The sequence below is a fragment of the Sparassis crispa genome (assembly GCF_003851025.1).
Source record: "Sparassis crispa DNA, contig_000005F, whole genome shotgun sequence".
Lineage (NCBI taxonomy): Eukaryota > Fungi > Basidiomycota > Agaricomycetes > Polyporales > Sparassidaceae > Sparassis > Sparassis crispa.
Window position 1 is genome coordinate 1,647,014 of NW_020939752.1, and position 18,432 is coordinate 1,665,445.

Sequence of the window (18,432 nt, forward strand, 5' to 3'; positions counted from 1 at the left end):
GGAACTCATATTATTTTCAGGATGTGCTCTGTTTCATCATTTTTTAAAAGACAAATCATCAGCTAGGGATTTCTGGATGAAGGCATGGGGTAAGGAAACATTTGCCCCTTTTGAGAGTGCCATCAAGTGGGATGGTTCTTTGTCTGCTCATGACTTGGATGAAGAGGTTCCTACAAGATGCCAGTTGATCCAAGGTTATCCTTTCCTTGATCAGGGTTTGCACAATGTGGTGGTATGGGACAATTATCTCGAGGCAATGAAAGATTGTGAGAAGTGTGGTCAGATGCAAAGGTGTGATAGCATAATGATAGTTGGTCATCCTAGCATAAGTGTGTGTGTCTTCCACACAAATCCTAATTGAAAGCGGACTCGCAGCATTGCCCACAGGCAAGACAGTATTCTTGTATTACGTCTTGACTCATTGGCTCCAGCATTATTTACCACCTTCTACCAGAAGACTGAAGATGTTGTCTTTTACTTTCATGAATCTGGTGTTTACAGTATCTCAGTCAGTCAAGCATCAAATCTCATTGAATGGGGATCAGATAAGGTTTGGGCCTTGTTTAACTTGAATGATACTGTGAAAAGACTCGCCACCCTTATATCAGGTTCAGAATCACAATGGCTCCTCATAGGAGCTGCTTCTCCTCATTGTGAGTAATGGAGTGGCTGGCTGAGGTATAGAGAAATTCTAGTGCACTTCATCATGAAACCTCCAACATTTGCAGAAATTGTCATGGCATGGGTCTCATTGGCTATCTGTTTTAGACAAGAAATTTTACCACTTTACTAGTTGTCCACACCAGGATCATCAGGAAAACCCAACTTTTCCTTAGGGACTTATTTAGACTTTTGGGTCTGGCAACCCTTATTTCAGGTCAAATAAGTCTCAATAAGTCAAATTTCAGACACTCAGAGAATATGGCTTAGGTCCTTTTTGTCCTTATATCCTTAAATAAGAACCATAAGTCTATTTAAGTCATTTAAGTGCCCTCTTAAGGAAAAGTTTGGTTTTCCTGATGTGTGAGGTCCCGCTTGTATTATAGGATGTGAAAGACAATACATACCACGAACAAGCAGTCAGAATGTTCATGGGTCGTGAGGGCAGTCAAGATGGAACTGTAAGGCTCGACAATGGAGTTGGCCACAGCAGGCGGCAGCGGCGGCACAGGATATATGTTGAACTCCAACTTCGACCTCTTGACACAGTCAGTTGAGAGACACACAACACAAGTGCACTGAGACCAGAGCCAGTTGAAGTCACCAGAAAAAGGATAAGAGGAGCATGATGAGCAAGTCCAAGGATCAGATGTAGCAGCAGGTCATTCAGATCTGTCGTGACAGCCAGTCCTCGGCATGTAAGGCCTCATCCAACGATGACCAACAGGCCTAGCTTTGCACAGAAGGGTACCAAGGTGTGCAGACCAAAGAATTGAGCTCCCAGCGGTTACTCAGGGTGGTCGCTATTATTATCTTGTTCTTTGTGTGTGGGAATCTCAGTCCTTCCTGCTATATATATCTCATGCTTTTCCCACTGCGCTGTCTTCGATTGCCCTGTTCCGAGTCTTCTGCAATTTGTAGGTTATATACCTAAGTTTGCACCGCAACATGGTTCACTCAGAGCATAGAAGGCTGGGTTAATCTGTAACATGAGAGGGTACCCGTCCAATATTTATGCAGGCTCACCTTCAAGTGTGCCGAATGGCTGTTTGATCCATGATAGAGCATTCTCCACTTGCTGATGAGCCTCTAAAACACATGCCTAGGTAAGTACAATAGCTCGGCTTGCAGGTGGGGCTCCCTCGCAGTCATCCACCGTGGGGTGAGTTTGGTCACACTTCACCGGTGGGCTTGGAGTTCATTTTGCTGACATGTTTCAATAATGACCTGGCATGGCATGATCCACTCTTCTGTAAGCGGCATAAACCACCCATGGAGGATAATACAGAGCTCGGAAGTTTGGAAACTCGAGGACATCGAAAGGTCACATTTCGCTAAGTTACAGAAAATAGACCAAACTTTTATCAGGAAGTCGGGAGTTCTGCGGATGGAGATGGGCTCCATCCGGAGCTCGATGGAGATTGTACCTCTGCTTGAAGATGCCAGCTACAGACCGAGAGAGGTGAATGCATCAGGCAAGCAGATGTATCCAGACAGCATTGGTATCTCTTCCTACATGCTCCGAGTCTATGAGTACTTGCCAAGAATAACCAACAGCTTGAGCCCATCCGGTATGTTTCACAAGCCACGCTGTCTCCATGCGGAGACGTGATCTCCATCCGGCACGGCACGAAGACAGCCTCTCCATATTATAGGGTGGATCTCCATCGCTCCGTCCACTACCTTATGGAGGCTACGGAGATATCCAGAGTTTGAACAGCCTCGCTGCCGAGGCACTGCTGATGTGCTGCTGATATGCACAGCTGAAAGTTCGCATAGGTGAGCGTGATTTGACGGGATACAACAGACAGGACCTCCACTCGCCGTGAAGATCAAATAGAAATTGGGGGGTGTTACTCTGTACTTTAACGATCTGGCATGGGGCCAGTAGGAATTTGGTATACGCTCACGTAAGCAATGGAAGTCTCCGGGCATAACGGAGTGAGCTCTTCCGAAGTGCTCGGAAAACGTCTAGTCAATGTTCTGGCCTATCGCACTCTGCGGCTTGAATCATATCCTAACACCGTGGTCAGATCTGTTTCCCTCGGAACAATTACTGCACTGACAGTCTGCGGCGTACCACTGGCCAGAACTTCCGCCGTCCAGTCTCATCATGATAAAGGCGGCAGAGTCCACGTATTCCAAAGGCATCGGTGACGGCGGCTCTGCTAAGGAACGACTTGGAATGTAAATTTCGAAGTCATTTCGAAGTATCCGAAGGAGGTCATGTGGTCGATTGCCTCTGCTTCTTACGGACTGAGCTCGGCCATCTGATATCCTGGACAGTAGTCACCCTTTGACTGCTGCGGCCACAGGCCCGGTATTGGACCCGGAAAATTCGTAGTCTCACGCTCGATTGCCGTGCGTCACCTATAATAACCTTCACCTATAAGTTGGAAGTTCATGCCTTTCCAGTCCCTCCAAGCACGATGATTCGACTACCTCCAGGTGTTTCGTTCCTGGTCCGAGGAGCTGTTCTCATTGCAGCTCCACCAGCCTTCGTCATCTATCTGAACAACTTCCTTTCACGTCACTTCCAGCATACTTTACCTACATGGATTGCCGTTCTTGCAGCTGTACTGAGCACCCCTATCATCATTGTGCTCAATAATTGGCTACGAAGCTGGCGAATACGCCGAGCTGCAGTACGTCTTGGAGCAGTTCTTCCACCGCGATGGGATGGGAAATGGATCGGAAATATTGATCTTCTCAGGAAGTCCATGGATGCCTTCCTTAATGGGTACCCTGGTGAGTGAACATGAGCTACTCACGAATAGGATTGGTCAAGTTCTGAGCGGCGGTATTCTGCAGGTGATAACTTCGTTGATAAGATTGACGAATTGGGTCCTACTTTCCAGATCAATATTCTAGGAGCAACAGAATATAGTACGTGTGATCCTGACGTCATCAAGGTAGGACAACTGTGCTTTGTATTTATTTGCTACTCATGTCAATGCTAGCTCGTGCTTGCCACCGACTTCAACAATTACGTTAAAGGTACGCCAGGTTTCTGATATGACCGTTTCGTTGATGCTCGAACGCATTTTCGGTAGGCGAATTTTTCTATAATATGATGCATTCTGTCCTCGGAACAGGCGTCTTCAACTCTGATGGTACGCAATCCTTCCCCATCTGCTCCCACCCGACGGATTAACACCACTTTTTCGTAATAGGCGAGAGATGGAAGTACGTTAACGGCGAGCAAGTGGTAACTGAAGCGCTTGCTGATGCTGGACATCGTAGGTTCCATCGTTCTATGACACGTCCATTCTTTAGCAAGGACAGGATCAGCCATTTCGAATTATTCGACAGACATACCGGTATGTTAGAATACCTATATTAAATGCGCCGCGAGTGTGACCATCCAATTGCAGAGGAGGCTATTATGAAGATGAAGGAACGGCTGCATGAAGGGCGCGGTATCGACTTCCAAGTCAGTGCCAATTTAATTTACTACGGGCGGTGGAACTGAACGAGGCGTCAACTTAGGATCTCATTGCCCGCTTCACGCTCGATTCGGCGACGGAGTTCCTCTTCGGTCACTGCGTCCACAGCATGGAGTCGCCACTTCCCTACCCGCACAACGTCATCACATCTCATACTGTTGCTAAGTCTCAGAGTTCTGAGTTCGCGGTCGCCTTTGGAGAGGCTCTGCAAGTGCTTAGTATCCGTGCGCGTAGTGGGTGGACCTGGGGTTTGTTCGAAGTCTTCCAGAACAAGACGGACAAGTTCATGAAAGTTGTGGACTTATTCCTCGACCCGATCTTGAAGGACGCGTTGTCGAAGAAGGAGATGCGCATGAAAGAGGCAAGTAAGCAGGAAGAAAAGCTGGATGAAGACAATGAGACGATGCTGGACCATATGACGAGGTTCACATCCGGTACGTTGATGGCGTGCACTTATGCCGCCATCTGTACTCACTCCCACACGCAGACCCAGTCATTCTCCACGACGAGGTGCTCAACATTCTTCTGGCTGGTAGGGACACGGTTGGTCCAAACTCAGGAGTATTAAACACATTCTGACGTATGAACTTCAGACTGCGGCATCGCTTACCTTCGTTGTTTACTTCCTGGGCATGTACCCTCGTGTTCTCGAGAGACTCCGTTCGGAAATTTTGGAGAAAGTCGGTCCAATCAGTCGTCCCACATACCAAGACATCAGGGAGATGAAATATCTTAGAGCCGTGATAAATGGTGCGTATCCTTATTTATTCAAGGACCGAGCTTCAGCAGCTGATCTTAGTCCTTCAACAGAAACGCTGAGGCTGTACCCTGTTGTGTGCGTTTTTCTATCACTTGCTCCAATTGACGTTTGTTGACCTTGATGGTATAGGCCGTTCAACGTCCGGTGCGTGTTTACCAGTACAACAGTCGGAGTGTTTAACCTCGCGGTTTGAAGATCTTCTTTGAAGGAATCGACGTTACCTAATCGTGACCCTACTGGAAAGCCCTTCTATATTCCGCCGAATACGGGGTGCGTCTTCCAGCTTCGCATCCATTCCCGTGTTGTGTCATGGCACTAACATTACCTTCATTGCTATAGGATCTCGTATTCCGTCCTCCAGATGCATCGCCGAACTGAGTATTGGGGTCCGGATGGTATGCAGCATTCCTCCTTCACACTATCAATGTATTGACTCATGCGCTCATAGCACTGCAATTCGATCCCGACCGCTTCTTGGACGATCGTGTTGCGAAATACCTGACACCGAACCCCTTCATCTTCCTCCCGTTCAACGCCGGTCCGCGTATCTGCCTCGGCCAACAGGTATATCTTCATCGTCCCGTGTCTGAGCCAATGCTAACACGATAGCGTCTATAGTTCGCTTATAATGAGATGTCGTTCTTCCTGATCCGTCTCCTGCAGAACTTCTCCAGCATCACGCTCGACCCTGACTCGCATGAGCCTGGTACCCTGCCGCCGAAGGAGTGGGCCGGCGCGCGAGGCCGCAAGGGCATCGAGCGATTCTGGCCGAAAGTGCATCTCACCATGTACTCATACGTGCGTTTCTATTTTCCGTTCTCTCTGCAGATCTGTGTGGCATACTGATGGTCGGGTTGTCGCAGGGCGGGTTGTGGGTGAAGATGACCGAAGCGAATAACGAAGTCTGACGAAATCATTAAATTGCGAAAAGGAAACTCTTAACTTACCTATTCTCCGAGCGGTGTATGTACGATTGTCTCTGTAGAAATAATTGTCATGGTGTTGGTGCGAATCACAACGATTTTGTGTCTCTACGCGTGTTCCTGGGTGCGACGTCTGCAATTTCTGATTACATAGATGCCTTGCAGTTAAGATGTTGAACGTGGAAGATATATTGCAGCAATCGGACTTCCCATACAACCCATGAGCGTCATTCGATGGCGAAAAGGAGAAACATTAATGTGTGACCCGTCGATACTAAAGATTCCATGCCGCTGTCCTCAAGGAACGTTCCTCTATTCCCTACTCTATTCGATGTTCTGAGTTTCATTCTGGTACGCAACAAGATCTTGTTTTGCCTTGCGTCGTCAAGGCATTTCGCTCTTGTCCGGCCATAGCAAGACAGTTGATCGCGCCATATCCCGACTCTCAAGCAGTCGAGGGAAAAGCTATCTCAGACGGCCAGTGAGTTTTAACGTGAATGTAGGTGACATTTTTCATGAAAAGACGCCAATATAGGACGTTCCCTAGTAGTTCGGGCGCGATGAGTATTCAAGCTATTCAGGTCCAACCAGTACTTGAAGCTTGAACCGTGACGTTGCAAGTTATCAGTGATCATGAGTGCTTCGTCTTTCAGTAAAATGAAGTCGAGTCAACGTCCTGGACGCTGCAGAGACGCTGTGAGGCGGCGACCTGAGGCTTTCGAATAGCTCGACATGTACCGTGGGTGGAGAGGAGGAGGGGGGAGGAAAGCGGTAGTGACTTTGACGCGATCACGTGCATCACCTACGTGCGCCACATGTGGTATTACTCGAACACTGTTTGCATCCACGCTGTGCTCCACCCCTTTGTCATTATCTCATATGACAATGTTCAATGCTCAACGTTCAGTGTCTGGGCATACTTTGACTATGCCTGCTGTTTCTAACGGTTTCCCCGATACGTTCCTGGCGACCACTCCGCTGGCAGCCAAAAAAGAAAGCAATCATAATCATACGAACACTGCTCTACTCTACTTCAGACATGCCCACAATGCTAAGACCATATTCTTGGGACCCATGCCTATTCGAGACTTCCTAGGCTTTTTGCCCGAGACGGATACATCACGAATGCCGACTGCTGTGGACGCGTTCAACGACATTCCTAAGGATGCCCAGGCAATGCGCGATATCTCTATACCTCTCGTATGTTTGATTGATCTGGGCCCATTGAAGATTACTGAAAGGAATGTAGATTGCTGCTTTGAACGAAGGAGGGACGCGGAAGTCCCGTTGTCCGGGGTTCGTCTTCAAGGACACAACCGCAAGTGGCTTAGATCAGGCAAAATCAGGATTCTTGAATCCTGATATTTGTTGCTATGCAAATGAAGTCGTCGACTTGGTCAACATAGAAAAGAAGACGGCAGGATCGCTGGGCTATGCAGACTTATATATTAACGTGGCACTGAACTCGAATCTGGAATTTTTCACGGATCCTGCCCCGGGCGTTGATCGTTCCTCTCACAATTTCATTCGCGACATCGACGATGAACGTACTCGTAAACACTCTCAACTTGCTTTGGGGAGGAACCTAGCATGTGCGGTCGAAGCCTTTGCACGCCAGCACCGCAGCTTCTACTTCTCGATCTCCCTGTCTGGATCTAGCGCTCGACTTATTCGCTGGGATCGTGCTGGTGCGATTGCCTCGCAATCATTCGATTTGCATGAAGAACCTGAACCCCTCTGCGAATTCCTATGGCGATACGCCCATGCGTCAATTCCACTCCGCGGGTATGACCCCACAGTCGAACCTGCCAACTCAAATGAGGAAGATCTGTTTAAGAGGGCCATAGAGCGCCACGTCAAGCTTCAATTGGGTCTCAGCGACGGAAAAGCAGTAGCGATTGCCTTGGAGGAGCACTATCAGCCGAACACCGTAGCAGTCATCAACATGATTGGCGAGGATGATGTGGTACGTCGCTTACTTGTATCTCGACCCGTTGTGTCTCCTCTCTACATGACGGGTCGTGGGACACGTGGATACTGGGCGGTAACCGCCGACGGTCCGGTCAACGAGGTTGTGTTTTTGAAGGATACGTGGCGGTGCAATGTGCTAGGGATGAAGGAGGGTGATATTCTCGCAGACCTGTTGGACGCTGGGGTGCCGAACATCACACGGTTAGTCCATCACAGAGACGTGCTGGAGCAGCTGTCGGTGGCAACCATGATAGATAAGGATGCCCCCGCGTACAAGGACAAGAATGACGACGCGGAAATAAGTCTGGATGCCAGTGACAGCAAGAACGGAGGACAAAGTACACGAGTTACATACCTAGGTCAGTCCTCACACTCGTCATAGAATTCCTCATGTGACGAGGATTGTGCCAAGGGTTGCAGTACACGCAAACAAATCGATACCAGAACGTTGACTGGGTGTGCAAAGGTGGTCGTCAGAAATTTTATCTTCCATCTTACGTGCACTACCGGCTAGTGGTGGGCACAGCAGGCTATGGACTGCAACGATTCCGAGGGACCGAAGAGCTGCTTCATGCAACTTATGATACGTATCAAGGTGGGTGGGAGTGACATTTTACTCCGGAAATGCGTTGATGCTCTGCCTTGCAAGCTATGATGTCCGCCTTCAATATAGAGGATCCTGACAGGCGGAGGCTTCACTGCGACCTTAGCCTCTCCAACGTCATTTTGTACAACGATCCAAATGTAAACAGCAACGTTAGGCGTGGATATCTCATCGACTGGGAGCTTTCGTGTCTTGTGACTGAAGCGGAACGCTCTTCCAATCAGCACAAAACAGTGCGAGCCCCAACCTGCGCTTGTTTTCGGAAACGTAGCTAATCGACATGTAGGGCACCTTCCAGTACATGTCGCACCGTCTGCTACAATCGAAGAATACCCACCATACAGTCCAGGATGACATGGAATCCTTGTTCTACGCCGTCCTCTACTGCAGCCTGCGGTATCTGCCACACGATCGAAAACCAGAATACTTGGCTGCCATCCTGGAAAGACTTTTCGATGCTGGTTTTATTAACAACGATGGCATCCGAATGGGGGGCGACGGGAAGATCTCCAACATGGTCACGCGGTGCTATACCGGCGATGTAAATTTTGCGAGCCCTGCAATCCAGTCATGGCTTGAAGAAGTGATGAATTTCAATGCAGACTATGCCTTGAAACGGGACACGCAGTCCGCGAAGATCTGGGCGGATCCTGCAAGATTTGCCGTATGGTGGCGTGAGTTTCTCGACGCCCACCAGCTCCTTCGTGACGACCGGTTCGAACACTGGTTGCCTCCGCCACCTCTCCCTCGTGGCATGATGTCTTACCTCTCGACCTCGCAGTCGTCTGTATCGCATAGATCCAGTTCTGGGACATCCTGGTATGGGTTTGAAACTTCTCCCGCAATGAAGCGCAAGGCTGAAGACGATCCCGCTGATACTCGAGCGCTGAAGCGCTGCATACCCGCAATGCACCAAGCATGACGAGAGAGCTCGTGGTTGTGATATACAGTTGCTCCAGTCAATTGTGGGTAAGTGCTCAACAATCTTGTGTCTATGAAGGGGTTACTATTGGTGCTATAGACACATGGACATGAGTGCCAATCAGTCTGGACTACCTATCGTTGCACTGTACTACGTACGCAAATTTCCCAGATTATAGCATTGTTGTGGTCACATCAACTTTCTCTTGTTGGACTGGTCGATAAGTTTCCAGTGTCTCCGAGCGGCAGCGGCGGGCCGCCTCCCGTCGGCCACCGATGCGGTACTCGCAACCAGCCGCACAAGTTGGGGGCTTTGCTGCTGGAGGACAATGTGAACGTGGGTTACTTCGTAAGACACTGCGGTTCTTCTCGCGAAGTCGCCACTTAACTGTAGCTCCTCGATATGCTTCAGTGTGCTCCTTCGCTGAAGGGGATAACTTCGGAATTCTGGAATTATTGCAAGGCTCTCAGCCCCGTTTCTCACGTCTTCTGCGCTATCATAGGCCTATCTGGCGTAATTAATGATTGGACACTCCGCCAGCGCGCCGACGTGGCTCCGCCGTGGCAACACGTCGTGCAAGTTCTTGCGATTTATTACTCCCTTGTCGCTGGACATTCGCCCATTCGGTCCCCGTACGGGAATCGTGTGAGGGTGAAATCGATCTGTCATTGACCGTACTCGGCAGTATCCCATGAACCGTGGTTTCTCAGCCCGAGCTTTATCCTGCTACCCCTTGGCCCACCACCAATCCAGCATAGAGCAAGAAAGCACAGTACAGATGGTGTCTCTCCACCCAGGAGCGCACACGCACGACTGCGCAACCACATCTCACGCTTCTGACCGAGTGAGCTCCCATCGGACAGGTGATCCCGCGCCATGCCTTCTCCCTCCAACCCCGCGCTCTTTCGGCCCACCAAAGTGGGGTACAACACGCTCGCACACCGCGTCGTGCTCGCGCCGCTCACTCGGATGCGCGCGGACGCCGAGCACGTACACGGCGAGCTCGCAGTGGCCTACTATGCCCAGCGCGCCCACGTACCCGGCACGCTCCTCATCACCGAGGGAACGTACATCTCGCCGAGGGCCGGCGGCTACCCGCATGTGCCAGGCATATGGAACGATGCGCAGATCGCGGCGTGGAAGCGAGTGCGTATTCGTACATCTGGTGGGCACGGAGGCTGGAAGCCCGTGCATTACAGAGATGCCTATGCTCATTGTGGCTGCAAGGTTACGGACGCCGTGCACGAGCGTCGCTGCTACATATTTCTCCAGATCTCCGCGATGGGGCGGATGGCCTCCCATACGTCGCCCCGTCGGCCATCGCGCTCTCAGGGCAACCGAGGGCGCCCCGGCCATTGACGCTTTCCGGTGAGCGCACTCCTCACGTTTCCTGAGATGAAGGCCAACGACGCGCACAGAGATTCAGGAATACATCGAGATGTACGCCACTGCGGCCTCGAACGCGGTGCATCGCGCGGGGTTCGACGGCGTCGAGTTGCAGGGCGCGAACGGCTACCTCGTCGACCAGTTCCTGCAGGACGTGAGCAACGATCGAACGGATGCTTACGGGGGCTCCGTCGAGAACCGCTGCAGGTTCGCGCTGGAGACCATCGGCGCAATCGTGCACGCCGTCGGCGCACGCAAAACCGCCCTCCGTGTCAGTCCCTGGAACAAATTCTTAGGTCTGTCCTGGCACAGCACTCCAAACTGATTTCCAGGACTAATGAGTGATATGACAGACATGGGCATGGAAGACCCCGTGCCCACGTTCACGCACCTCGTACAGCGTCTTGCGGATGCGCATCCAGACCTGGCGTATCTGCACGTCGTCGAGCCGCGCCGCCGGCCAACCGATAGCCGAGGTGCGCAAAACAACTCCCTCTCGTGCGTAGAGCGAAGCTCACCACCTCAGTCAAACGACTTCCTCCGCTCGTTGTGGGCCCCTCGCCCCCTCATCAGCGCGGGCGGCTATACCGCGAGACAGCACTCGCCACAGCGGAGCGGACTGGGGAGCTGATCGCGTTCGGTAGCCTCTTCATTGCCAACGTGTGGCCTCTCTCCTCCACATCTACGCCTTCTCGCTTATATATCTCTGCACCAGCCGGACCTCCCACTGCGCCTGCAGAGAAATATTCCGCTCGCGCAGCCCGATCGCACCACGTTCCACGCGCCGGCGAGTGCGCGCGGCTACATCGACTATCCGTTTGCGGAACCAGGAGAGCCTGACGTTGATCCGGCATGTATTTTCCAGAGCGGGTGAGGGTTCTTAACGGACCGATGGGCTACACAATCTGCCTCTATAGCACATACGCATCTGTGACCCGTGAGCGCGTGGAAAGCGCCGCATGTTGAAAAGCACTCGCCTTACATACAATACAGTTCCATCCTCGGACAGTACCCACCTCGTAGCATAGGTTACAGAGAATCATACAATCGTACACTCACCAGCGGAAGCACTCGTCACAACTCGCCGTCAGACGCTAACGACATCAACCTTGTGCGCGCCATCATCATACTCCGCCGGCGTCATCCGGACCCACAGTCCGCCCTACACACACCGCCATCAGCAGCAATCCAGACAGCAGCGCGAACAGGATGCAGAAAACACGACCGTGACGCGTACACTCTGAGCTTGGCGATGCAGAGGGGCACAAAGAAAGCCTGACAGCACAGCGCAGCGGGACACTCACATGCGAATACGTCGTCAAGTGCACCTTCGGCCAGAACCGCTCTACGCCCTTGCGCCCCGGGAAGCCCGCCCACTCCTTCGGGGGCAGCGACCCGGGCGGATGCGCGTCGGGCGCAAACGCGAGCGCTGAGAAGCGCTGGAGCAGTCGGATCACGAAGAACGACATCTCATTGTACGCATACTTGGAGAGCGGGCACAGGTTAGCTGGGGTCGAAGAAGGTAGGAAAGAGGAGAGGAAAGAAGACACGAAGGGATATAAGAGAAGAATCAAGACAATGAAGGAGGAGAAGGAGGAGACAGAGGAAATGGGGACAGTACTGAGGGTAGAAGGCGGAGAAGAACGGTAGTTCGAAGCGGGAGTATAGAATGACAGAGGGGGACGTACCTGCTGCCCAAGACAAATTCGCGGACCAGCGTTGAACGGGAGGAAAATGAACGGATTCGGGGTGAGGTAGCGCGCGACGCGCTCGTCCAGAAAGCGATCAGGATCGAACTCCATCGCTAGCAAAAAAAAACCATGAGCAATGCCACGGTCGATCGCAAAGTGTTGTAAAATTGCCATTACTCACAGTCGGGTCCCCAGTACTCCGGCATGCGGTGCATCACCAAGACCGAGTACGTGACCCTGAATCGTTCCGTAAGTCATCGGGGACACTCAGATTTTAGATGACTATATAGTGGAACTCACGGTGTGCCGGCCGGTACGAAAATCGGCTTGCCATTGGGATCGGGGTTTGGGATCGTGGTGTCGCGTACAGAATTGCTGTATAACAAAGACATTAACGCGGCCGCTGTCGCGACATGAACGCACGCACCGGAGGTTCAACGGCCTACGCATGTCGCTGTCATAAGTTAGTTGTTCGAAAGACGTGGTGGTCGCTTACACAGCGGGATACAGCCTCATCGTCTCTGAGATGCCAGCAGTGAATATGCTAACACAATAGCAAAAGGGAAGGGAACTAGCTGACCATTCAGAACAGCGCGAAGATATTTCATCTCGCGGATGTCGTCATAAGTCGGACGACGGCGGGGCCCAACATGCTGAAGGATCTCCGCACGCAGCCGCTGTAACACGGCGGGGTGCATACTGAGGAAGTATACAAGAGTCGTCAGGGTGGATGCGGTCTGCATGCGCCGCAAATGTCAGACGCCCCAAGTTGGGTATAAGCAGCGAGACTAACCGTATCTCGTCCGGCAATCAGGATATTGAGCACCTCGTCATGAAGCACAACAGGATCTTCCCAAGCATATTCGGCGCAGTCCCAAATACTCAAGAAGCAACTCCCACTCACCGTCGGTGAACTGCACGAGATGGTCCAGCAGCGTCCCCTCCCCCTCGTCGGTGTCAAGTTGCTTGCCCTCCCGAGCGCGCTGCTCCTTCTTCCTGAGCGCCTCCGCGAGGATGGGACCCAGAAAGGCGTCGACGACGCGCATGTGCGGCACCGTGCGCTCCCCGGTAATCTCGAGGAGGGGCCAGACCCACCCAATGCGCGTGCGCGACGCGATCACGTGCTGCGCGCCCGCGAAAGCGCTAGCGAACGACTCCGCCGTCGCGGCCGACGCTACCGGGGAGACCGGCGTGAGTGGACGGGCATTGTGGGCATAGGGAAGCGGCGGGCGGAGGCTATCGACGGAGGCGCCGAAGAGGAACTCGGTCCCGGCATCTAGCGTGAAGCAGCTGATGACGTCCTGCGGACATGTTAGCGTCGGAGGGGAGTTCATTCATTATGGATGACGTCATGAAGTCACCGCTACTATATGCTCTCCGCGAACAATATTTCTGGTAGACCAGGCTGCTAGAAAAAGTAATAATTACCTGAAAATCGACGGCATAACCTGCAAGGACACGCTCCTTCATTTTCGAGATCGCTATTTCTGCGAGGGGTAACGGGAAAAGGGGGTAAGGAATGAGCCTGCATACAGCAGAGGAAACAACGCATATATACCAGCGTGCTTGTCGAATAATTCGAAGTGGCCGATCCTGTCCTTGCTGAAGAACGGCCGCGTCATCGAGCGGTGGAATCTGTCAGACACAACCACGTCAAAATCTATCGAGTCAGCACTCGAAACGAGCGTAGCGCACTTCCACAAGTCCCCATCGGAGTTGAAGACGCCATCGCCGAGGACAGACTGCATCAGCCGGTGAAAATTCGGGCCTACGACATACCCCTAAGCCCATAGAGCCCACAGCGACCGTAGACCCACGCACCCTTGACATAGCTCGTGAAGTCCGTCGAAAGTATGCACTTGATGGCGTTCGGATCCGCGGTGAAGTAGCCACGCACCCAGAGCGGCCAGAACTCGTACGTCGGCCCCAGCTCGACGGCCTTGTCCCAGAAGCAGTCACCGAGGTAACCGTGGAGGAACGAGTCGAGCATCGCGCGAATGATGTCGAGTCCTCCGATAGAGCCATGCCAGAGTGGGGGGAACGTCGCGCCGTGCCGTACAGCTGCGCGGGCGACCCGCCACCTGCTGAGGAGGTGCGAGAGCACAGGTAGTGCAGGGATGCCGAGGAGCACAGCGAGCACAGTGAGCCAGGTGGGGAGAGCGAAGTGGCGGGCGCATGCGAGGACGAGGAGGAGAGGGATGAAGGTGGCGACGAGGAGACGGACGAGAAAGGGGATGCCTGGGGGCAGGGCCATCGTGGTGCGGAAGATGGCTGCAACCAGACGGCGTAGACGCGTCAAGGCTCAAGCTGTCCAGGGGTCATCGGATGTCTCGATCCGGAGCGTCTTTCTCCCACACCTTTCACTTGGAGCACCGCGTACTACTGCGTATCTAGAGGAGCTAGCATGACCGTTCGACCTCCCGTCTACAGTAGTACATCTAGCAACACCACCACACAGATCATATTTTAATTTCCATCACAGACTTATTTGTGAGCGCTGTAAGAGCAATCAGGACGTACTTAACCACATGAACCCATGTGCTCACTGCTTGCAAACAAGCTTTCAAGCTTCAACAGCCCAACCGGGGAACGGTCATCTCGGGATCCAGGAGTTGTCGAGAAGACAGTGCTGCGGACTCGAAGTACCTGGTGTTCTCCCCATCTTGTCGCCATGAGCACCATCATGAGCCCTCGAAGACGGTGGAAGGTAAAGCGCATACGGCCTGCACAAGTCCGGATCCGCGATATCCAGCAAATCGAGCCCACTGATAAAGCTCAGCGGTGGTGAGAACCATGGTATCCAGCCATCAAATGATGCAATCCCCGAGTCCGAGGGGAATACTAGCGGAGGCATTGTGGCACATGGCCTACGTACTTGACAAACGACTCAGACAATCCAGCTTCGAACGACTCCGGACAGTTCCTACTGTAACGGGCTTAAGGTCGTGTCAGTATCGCCCGAGCTGAGTGTAGATCTCACCAAATCGAAGTGCACACCTGAAATTCCGTAGCTCGGAGATGTTTGGAAGCTGTACCGTCGTCGAAGGCTTGACTCACAGCACTAGTATCATGGGCCAGTGGCGGCCCGTACATCATCGTGTACGAGTCAAACCCGGCAACGAAGAAGAGCCAAGGCCAACTCTGAAAGATGTGACAAAGTCGACCAAAATAAGCGGACCGACAGGAACCTATACACCCTCAGACATTGTCATTCAGAGGTCAAACGTTTGTCTGCCACCCGAGGGAAAATGCGTCACTCACGGATGTTCATTCATGCGGAGCACGATAGCAGGCCGGTTTAGAACGGTACGCAGATGAAGCACGGACTTCATCAGATCGTCGACATCGAGGCAATTGGTGCGTCATGGGAAACGGACAGGGCCTACGCCAAATATTGTAGGATATGGAAGTTGCGGTTGTTCCGGACCATGTGGGACTGGCCTTTAGTCTGAGACATTAGCATCAACCTGTGAACACCGATTAACTGGCTATACTGTACCCGCAAAGCAAATAGAGTAGAAATCGACGTTCGATTCCACATACCGCCGACAACAGAAATCGCCAAACAACTGCTGGTGGCAGTGTTAGATCTGGCATGCAAGCACTTTCAGAGAAGGTAGAACGGCTCACGTAAATCCCTCGGAATCGTTCATCGAGGGACGTGGGGAAAGATGTACCAAAAGGTCACCTAACAGATATCCGCCGTCAGCCACCCTGGGATTCACTTGAGTGCTGCGTTGGTAATGGATATTGGTCAGAACGAGAGCGCAGTACGTATCGCGATCCCCGTAGACATCGATGAAATGGGGTCTACCGTCACGGTCAGCAGACACCCTAGATGCTCGATACTCAACAGTTAGCAGCTTCTCGGTCATCGTGAGATATTGCAATCGCGGGAGTGCAGAGTCTATATATCCACTCCTTCACGAAGGATGTCCATCGTGGAGAAATGGATGTATAGGCTCTGTAGTTTGGAGGAGGGGTTACCCAGTCACAGCAGATTAGAATTTTGACTATCTCTGCTTGCATAGCAAGTCTTTGATGTTGTGCACTGTAAGTAATTACTCTCGCCTAGCCTTTTTGTGTAGAGGAGCCAAAAATCAGTCTGTGTTGGCACTGATATTGCTGGTGCGAAAATCCGCCTGAGCGTGCGTTTGGCAACGGCATTGCTAGTGCCAAGTCCTTTGGGCATTGCTGAATATCGCGGCTTCCCTTTTGGCACCCTCAAACATTGACACCATCCGCCAGGTCACAGACGGCACGGAGAGTTGTAGAGCGAAGCCCAGGCCGTTGGGTGCACGGTATGGCCGTCCAAGGCGTAGACCATGTCGTGGAAGCGATCCTGTGCGACAGCGAGCTTGAGGCGCCATCGCGCGAGTGGAGGAGCATCGGAGCCTGCGTGTCAATGTGATGCGATAGTGCGAGGAATCCCTGCGAATGTAAGGGGGTGTGGTCGAGTACTGTCAGACAATCTCTGTCGAAGGGTGGGCGATGGGAAAGGCGCCGGCGATTTAACGACGGGCACCATATCAGTCGCGCGTGAGTGCGCCGCACCAAATATTCACTATCTTCTAGCTGCGTCATCAGAGGGAAGTAAGGTTAGATGAAAGACGACAGATAGGGCTGAGACACACTGCGAGGTGTTGTTAGGGTGGGTGCGCTCCGCCTCAGGGGTCTGATCTGTGCGCTCTTGGCTTGACAGGACGCGGGCGATTATATGATGTTGCGCCAACACCGTCAATATAGATATGGATTGGGCGGTGAGGTGAAACAGAGGCAGAGACCAGCAGAGACCGGGCGAGTTCGATCCACGGAGGATCCTTGAGCGCTGCAGTGAAGACCACAATCTAACGAGAATAGACAGCGCGGAATAAGCTCTAATGTACAGCTGGATACTCTATGTGGGGATACAGGCAACACGGTTCAGTTCCTGACCATAACTTCCTCCGACGTTATGTCCTCCCTCGCAAACTCGAATCTTGGCGAAGCAGACGCAGTAAGTTTATCGTTCAGCCATGCTTCTCCGCGCACGAACATATCTCTGTTCGGAAAAACTTCCAAAATCTCGCACGCGAAGCCCTCGGTATACAGCTTGTACTTCCGCCAGAGGGATCCTGGTCCACCGAGGCCATCGACGCCAGCTTCGACGAGCTCGAATTCTGGGATGCATCCCATCTTCCGGAAGACTTGTCCGATAGCGTACTTCTGGCCGAAGAATAGTTGTGCAGGTGCCGCAGCAGTGACACGCACCGTAGACGTAGCGACGCACACAACGCTGCTTCCGCACAGGAGATGCACCTGCCGCTGTTGGACAAGAGGGGCGGTGGGAGAGGGATGGGGAAGTGCAGAAAGCGACGGTGGATATGACGTAGAAACGCCAGACGGGTCCTCGACAGTAGTGTGCGAGTATATAAGTGCGACATTGATCGACCGGGAGAAAAATGCGCTGCAACCGGACCAGTTCAAGCACAAACGGTAATGACATGTCCCGACTGCTGCTTACCTGAGGAGTCTTTGGAGGTCTCCATGAGCAGACAGAACGATACGTTCGACACCAGTAATATTCGGTGGCCACGCAAACTGCGAACACTTCCATCAGGTCGTTCCTGGAAGGGTGCCGTTGAAGGCACAAACCTGAACGCTAGTGCTAGCCGCGTTGTACGAGTCGATAGTTGAAGGCATAGTCAAAAGCGAGTACTGGAAGATAAGAGACTGCGAGAGTTCTTACCGATTAGAAATGCCGACAAGGACAGCCTTTTATCCTTGAACTGTTGGCATATGTTTGTCCGCAGGGTAGCGTTGGGGGCTAGCACAGGCGCCACGCCAAGGAAACTGGCGACGAAAGTTCCGATAGGAAAGTCAGAGCCGCAGTAGCGCTTTGGACTAGTAGATCGTGCCACCTTCGCCTGGTGAGAACGCTCCCTGTTCTCCCATCGAAGATCTATTGGAACAGTCTCAATCAACCGGTGTGCAGCACCGATTATGTGGCAGCAACCAATGAAAAGACGCGCCTCGAAATTTCTCAGGATAATGGAGAAGACGAGGAACCATGAGCGCCAGCACAAGCAT

General features: G+C 52.3%; 5 protein-coding genes across 5 annotated transcripts; 3 read left to right on the forward strand and 2 right to left on the reverse strand.

The window, feature by feature from the left end:
* Window positions 1-3,089: 3,089 nt before the first annotated feature.
* On the forward strand, window positions 3,090-5,774 carry SCP_0605560 (Cytochrome P450 52E2; the record flags this gene model as incomplete). Its single annotated transcript, XM_027759689.1, has 17 exons — window positions 3,090-3,408; window positions 3,472-3,572; window positions 3,621-3,657; window positions 3,714-3,773; window positions 3,834-3,846; window positions 3,904-3,980; window positions 4,035-4,093; window positions 4,150-4,540; window positions 4,594-4,649; window positions 4,700-4,856; window positions 4,917-4,941; window positions 4,996-5,010; window positions 5,062-5,136; window positions 5,206-5,261; window positions 5,315-5,430; window positions 5,485-5,664; window positions 5,730-5,774. The coding sequence occupies 17 exons, from the start codon at window positions 3,090-3,092 to the stop codon at window positions 5,772-5,774; spliced, it is 1,782 nt and encodes a 593-aa protein (XP_027615490.1).
* Window positions 5,775-6,716: 942 nt separating this feature from the next.
* SCP_0605570 (predicted protein) lies at window positions 6,717-9,286 on the forward strand (the record flags this gene model as incomplete). The annotated part of the gene is made up of 5 exons (XM_027759690.1): window positions 6,717-6,989; window positions 7,039-8,119; window positions 8,173-8,355; window positions 8,410-8,597; window positions 8,651-9,286. 5 exons carry the CDS (start codon window positions 6,717-6,719, stop codon window positions 9,284-9,286), a joined length of 2,361 nt encoding a protein of 786 aa, XP_027615491.1.
* Window positions 9,287-10,162: 876 nt separating this feature from the next.
* SCP_0605580 (Probable inactive dehydrogenase) lies at window positions 10,163-11,303 on the forward strand (the record flags this gene model as incomplete). The annotated part of the gene is made up of 4 exons (XM_027759691.1): window positions 10,163-10,451; window positions 10,514-10,654; window positions 10,705-10,968; window positions 11,026-11,303. 4 exons carry the CDS (start codon window positions 10,163-10,165, stop codon window positions 11,301-11,303), a joined length of 972 nt encoding a protein of 323 aa, XP_027615492.1.
* A 456-nt stretch (window positions 11,304-11,759) lies between these two features.
* Window positions 11,760-14,617, reverse strand: SCP_0605590 (Cytochrome P450 52A3-B; the record flags this gene model as incomplete). Its single annotated transcript, XM_027759692.1, has 14 exons — window positions 11,760-11,834; window positions 11,977-12,156; window positions 12,361-12,476; window positions 12,545-12,600; window positions 12,664-12,738; window positions 12,791-12,805; window positions 12,860-12,884; window positions 12,944-13,100; window positions 13,157-13,212; window positions 13,268-13,664; window positions 13,792-13,850; window positions 13,922-13,998; window positions 14,059-14,131; window positions 14,185-14,617. 14 exons carry the CDS (start codon window positions 14,615-14,617, stop codon window positions 11,760-11,762), a joined length of 1,794 nt encoding a protein of 597 aa, XP_027615493.1.
* A 2,669-nt stretch (window positions 14,618-17,286) lies between these two features.
* On the reverse strand, window positions 17,287-18,432 carry SCP_0605600 (hypothetical protein; the record flags this gene model as incomplete). The annotated part of the gene is made up of 6 exons (XM_027759693.1): window positions 17,287-17,809; window positions 17,867-17,943; window positions 17,998-18,010; window positions 18,092-18,117; window positions 18,177-18,304; window positions 18,375-18,432. The coding sequence occupies 6 exons, from the start codon at window positions 18,430-18,432 to the stop codon at window positions 17,287-17,289; spliced, it is 825 nt and encodes a 274-aa protein (XP_027615494.1).